Below are 5,149 nucleotides of genomic sequence, written 5' to 3'. Positions count from 1 at the left end.
TAACTATATATTTGTAAATACTCTTGTTAAATTTCTTATATTTTCACGTATCTTTCCTCTCTTGCAAGGAGCACCTGTAACATAAATAATTTCCCCTCGGGGATCAATAAAGTATTTCTGATTCTGATTCTGATTAGCTGGGCTAACCGTTAGCCGTTAGCGGTGTCTGTAATAACTCAGTAACTCAATAAACGGTCCGTTAGCGGTGTCTGTAATAACTCAGTAACTCAATAAACGGTCCGTGAAAAAAGTATTTTTTCCAGCGGATATCTTAGTTACAACATGATTGAGCTAGCAAAGCAGTTTTGTGTTGTTGAGACAGAAACAGGTCTTGAACAAAGTAAATTTTCTCCTGATTTGTCTGTCTGAAATTTGCCATTTTGGTGTTGGAATGTTCTGAAGATATGTGGCTTGTGATAAATGGGTCCAATATCTGCTTCCATGACTATGGGGCGAAAGAATTGGCCATAATCTGTAATCACGTTCATTTCTCCCACTGAAGTCAATGGACTCAGGACCTGCTGTTAGTCTCCTAAAGGGGCGTGGTGGTCGCGAAACCCACGTGACACTGATACAGGAAACTGACTCGCAGTGGACCGTCTTGGTTTATCCTCCGTCTTTGGTCGGACACAAAACTAACCGGCATGCATTGTGCGCCGATCGCCGGTGATCGAATCTGCGCAGGCCTGGCTCATCTTGAACGAACCTATTTAGACAGTGGTCAAGAGTGCTGGACCGGAAGTGTCGCACAAAAAAACGGAAGCTGGCTGCGTTCTGTTTTGCCTCCGTGTTTTCGTGAAAAATAAGGTGAATTGGCCAGTCTCAATCGGATAATAGCTTGCAAAGCATTTTTTTTTCTTCTTCTCTCGGTTTATTGGCGGATTGCAAACAATTTAAAGGTGCATACCGCCACCTACTGTACAAGAGTGTGCAACATCATGTCATTTAGCCTATTTCTTAAATTCTACTCATCAGCCTAGTACGTTTGCAAAGCAACATAGGAGTTCTGTAGTTCACGGGGAATTCAGTGCGGGAGCTGTGGCGAAAATTAATTCTGAAACCGAAGTTTTTCAGGCTCCGGTTTCCAAAAAAAATTTGTCCACACGAGTGGTGTGATAAAAAAAATATGATATCCACACAAAACCGCAAAACCCGCTACCAAGTGATGTAATACACATGCCAAAGTAGTAGGTAGCGATGTAACTTCTAACGGAAAGGCCATTTTAACCAATCAGAAGTCAGAGTCAATACCGGAAAAGGGAAGTGCGGAATTTATTTATTTTTTTTTAACTAACGCTAACGTCAGCTGTCACTTGTTGCCATAGCAACGGTAAACATTCACATACGGGCCTTGTGCAGAGTGCAGAATCAAGCTTCATTGTAAATATAGTTAAGATACATTGTATTTAACACAGGATGTGGAATTTAAGTAGTTAGTAAACTTTTAGAAAAGAGCTATTTACTGTTGCTCTGACGTCACACAATGGAGACAGGTAATAAAATACTGCGGTTATCCTATCTACACACAACCGCTGGCACCGGAGTCTTCCAAAAACTTCACCCTGGACTCTGGTTTCAAAGAACTGCAGTTTCGGGGGCCCAAAAGTGCGGTTGCGTGTGGCCAAACAGCCAAATTGCATAGAATAATACATGGTTTCAGAAGTACACGGGTCCGTGTGGACTAGGCCTAATAGTAGCAAGAATGTTTTATTTGAACTGGTGCATGTAGATTGCTTTTGTTTAGCCAGGGAAGAACTATTCTACAGCGTAACGGTCAGTACCGTCGATGCCCCGGGTTGTAGCAGTAATGCCAACTGTCGAGCGTTTCCAGTGGGAGAGAGGGAATCGTGGGTGTAGCCCGCTCTGTATGGAGCCACGTCAAACCCACCAATAGAAACTCTTCTCTCATCCATCAGCGTAGGCCCCGCCCATTAAGTGCAGTTGAACTTGCAAGCAAAACTTTAACTCGCAAGCAAAGAGGACTGATCTGCAAGCAAAAGTTTTTAACTCGCAAGCAAAGAAGCAAAATGATCACACGTTTTTACTTACAAACTTGATTTTTGATTGCAGTTCAAGAAATATGCTCAAGAAATATGCTCTCAAAACAGTTTTATATGATTGCAACAAAAAGACACAAAAATACCTCCATATGCGTGCTTTCGCCATTGTGTCTTCTTTGTTTTGGTTTGTAATCACGGCGTTGGAGAGGAAGGCGCTTCAGCGCAGGCGTGTAGCGTCATGCCGTGGTGTTGCTTTGCAAATTTACACTGCCACCCATTGGCCTGGCGTGCATACTACAGTGTTTCCAGTAGATTTTGGGGCTCTGTGTGAATTGGGATCATTTCAATAACGTCGTCATATAAACGCGGAAGTTTTTTAAAACGCAAAGGACAGACTTTTCTGTTTTTAGAGAAACTGTTGTCGTCTAAACAGGGACTACATGGTGAGGTGTGGTTGGGCAACATACTGAACTTCAAACTGAGTGCATTTTTATGTTTATTTGATGAGCAGTTGGGACCTTGTATGGTAGCCGAGGTCACAAGTGTATGAATGTGTGTATTGAATGCACCCTCCAAGTGTTAGCATACTCTGGACTCTGTGTGTCATGGTGCATTGAGATTCATTACCAACTGTAAGCCCTTAACTCATCACTATCCTGTATGCTCAGGTTGGGTGGCTCTCTTTAAAATTTTGTAGACTTTTTCATTGGCATTCTCTTGTTTACAAAGCTATTCTTGACCTATTTCCAGCATATTTATGTGTGTACATTAAGCAAAAAATTGAAAATGGCTTTGCTTTATGTTTTATTGTCTATACTTAGAGTATGTACAGAGTTTGGCAAGCAAGCGTGCAGCTCCTTCAAATCTTCTGCAGAAGGACTTAAAATTACACTCAGTGGTTCTTCTCGGCTGTTTCAAAACATTTGGATTTTTGTATGAAATCATCTATATGCCAATGTCAGGGCATATTTTAGCTGGTCTTTGTAATCATGTGTCATTGTCCCTGTTAGTTTTTATGGTTGACTATATATATTAAGATACTTTTTGGCTTTCCTCATTAGTAACCTCATGAACTGTTTTAGAGATGTATTTTTTTTTTTAATTTTGTGTTATGTTCTATGTTGTCTGTAACTGATATTGACGCCTCTCTTGGCCAGGACACTCTTGAAAAAGAGATTTTTAATCCAAAGAGTTTTTTTCTGGTTAAATAAAGGTTAAATAAATAAAAAGATTAAAGAAATATGTTATAAAATATATGCCTACTCTCCATAAAAAACTACACTATTAAATGAAAAAATAAAAATAAAAATTAATTAAACCCGTTGGTATTTTTGACATGTATATGTGATGATGATTTCTGGGTAATATGTATATTGGAGTTATCCAGTGTCATGTCTCTATTTGATCATGTGGCGATAAGATTATGGTAGGTAGTTTAGGCGCAGAACTGGTAACTAGCGTGCACTGGGGGCCCGTTGTGGTGGGATGGGAGGGGAGTGTCAACGGTCTGGAAGAGATACAGATGCAAAAAAGATTTATTTAAATATTCAAACAATACCGGTTTAAGATCCAGAATATAACTTATTTCGGCCGACTAGGTTATAGTTTTTCCCCCTTTTATTTGACGGCTTTTGTTGAGCAAAATGCATGCTGTTAGACTCCGGTACAGTAGGCGGCGCACGTACCTTTAACGTTGGTTTGAAGCCAGCAAGTAAAACTAAAGAATAAGAAGTTAGCTGACAGCTAGCGTTAAGTTCGTCAGTAATGTAAAGTCCGCTGTGACCAACGTTTGCTTACATGGCAAGAAGAAAGGTCATGATGGCCCGCTTCCTGTATGCTGATTAAGATGTTAATAACGTTGTGCTACGTCTATCTGTGGGTGCGCTTTCACAAGTGCTACTCGGTGCTGATCCGCAACAGCCTGTCCAGACTGAACAGCAGCAGCTTCAGCTTCAGACTCTGCCCCAGCTCGGCCTCAGCACCAAACACAGCTTCGCTGACCGGACGCCACCCAGCCGGACGGCGGTCCAGCCCGGTTCCACCCGAAGACAACGTCTTTCTTCAGCTGGGAGACAAGGCTGTCTATGTCACGGAGCCTCAGGTGGATACTTAGCCCTGAATGACCTGATATCACATGTGTAGAGTGTGTGGTGACTGCGTAACGTTACTACCTGGGCCTGTCGTGTTTACACTTGTCATGTAGCTCTGCACAACTACACCGTGCTGCAACAAGCAATCACATCTTTGACTTAAAAGGGCAATACCAAGGTGTAGAAACACTACTTTTAAAGTAAAAATCCTGAATTCAACACTTAGCATAAACCAAAGTACATAGTTATTAGCATTTAAATATATTTACAGCACTTCTTACGGCAACTTTATTATTTGCGATTAAGAAAATTGAGAAAAGGCAATATAAATCAGCAGTGTTCTCCAGACTTGAGTCAGGAGTCTGCTGTGAGACTAACTGAAGACTGAAATTGATCGAGACAAGGCTAAACATTCATTAGTTGAGCCTGTCACCCAGAGTCCTGCCATGCAAGTGGGGTGAGGTCAGACAGTGTGGGACACGTTTTGGTGGATTATTAAGAAAACCACCTACATTTCTAAAGACTGCCGTAAGTGTCACCTTTAGAACGTATGGTTCTTTGCTATATTTCTATGAAGAAAATATGTTGCCAAGAAAAATATGTTAAAAACTTTGGACTTTTAAACACATCAAGAACCCCTACCTCACTGTGATGACATGTTCAGGTGAAATGGGACAACTGGAAAGGTAAAATGGGACCCTCACGTTTGTATGTGTTTAAATGCTTAAATGCTTTTAAATGCTTAAATCCATTTATCAGTTCATTCATTAAATCATTCTCGTGTGTGTGTGTGTGTGTGTATATACATATATATATATGTATATATACACATATACATACACACACATATACATATATATGTATGTGTGTGTATATTTATATATATATATTATATTTATATTATATACTTTATTAATCCCCAAGGGGAAATTCAATTTTTTCAATTCAATTTTTTCACTCTGTTTGTCAATTACACACAGGTCCGAACACACACATGCACAAACAGGACCTATACATGCACTAAGTGGAGAGATGTCAGAGTGGGCTGCCCATGACAGG

At 40.5% G+C, this 5,149-nt stretch overlaps 1 protein-coding gene across 4 annotated transcripts in view; it reads left to right on the top strand.

Moving 5' to 3' along the window:
* The first annotated feature begins 3,710 nt into the window (after positions 1-3,710).
* The window catches only part of hlcs (holocarboxylase synthetase (biotin-(proprionyl-CoA-carboxylase (ATP-hydrolysing)) ligase)), a 106,581-nt gene continuing 105,142 nt past the window's right edge, over positions 3,711-5,149 (top strand). For all 4 annotated transcript variants that reach the window (XM_050035561.1, XM_050035570.1, XM_050035553.1 and 1 more), the window contains exon 1: positions 3,711-4,101. In XM_050035561.1, coding sequence (XP_049891518.1) covers positions 3,835-4,101 — 267 coding nt within the window. In that variant the 5' untranslated portion in view covers positions 3,711-3,834. The remainder of the gene's footprint in view (positions 4,102-5,149) is intronic.

This window comes from Epinephelus moara, chromosome 3 (genome assembly GCF_006386435.1).
Source record: "Epinephelus moara isolate mb chromosome 3, YSFRI_EMoa_1.0, whole genome shotgun sequence".
NCBI lineage: Eukaryota > Metazoa > Chordata > Actinopteri > Perciformes > Serranidae > Epinephelus > Epinephelus moara.
This window is presented reverse-complemented; position numbering and strand designations above follow the sequence as displayed.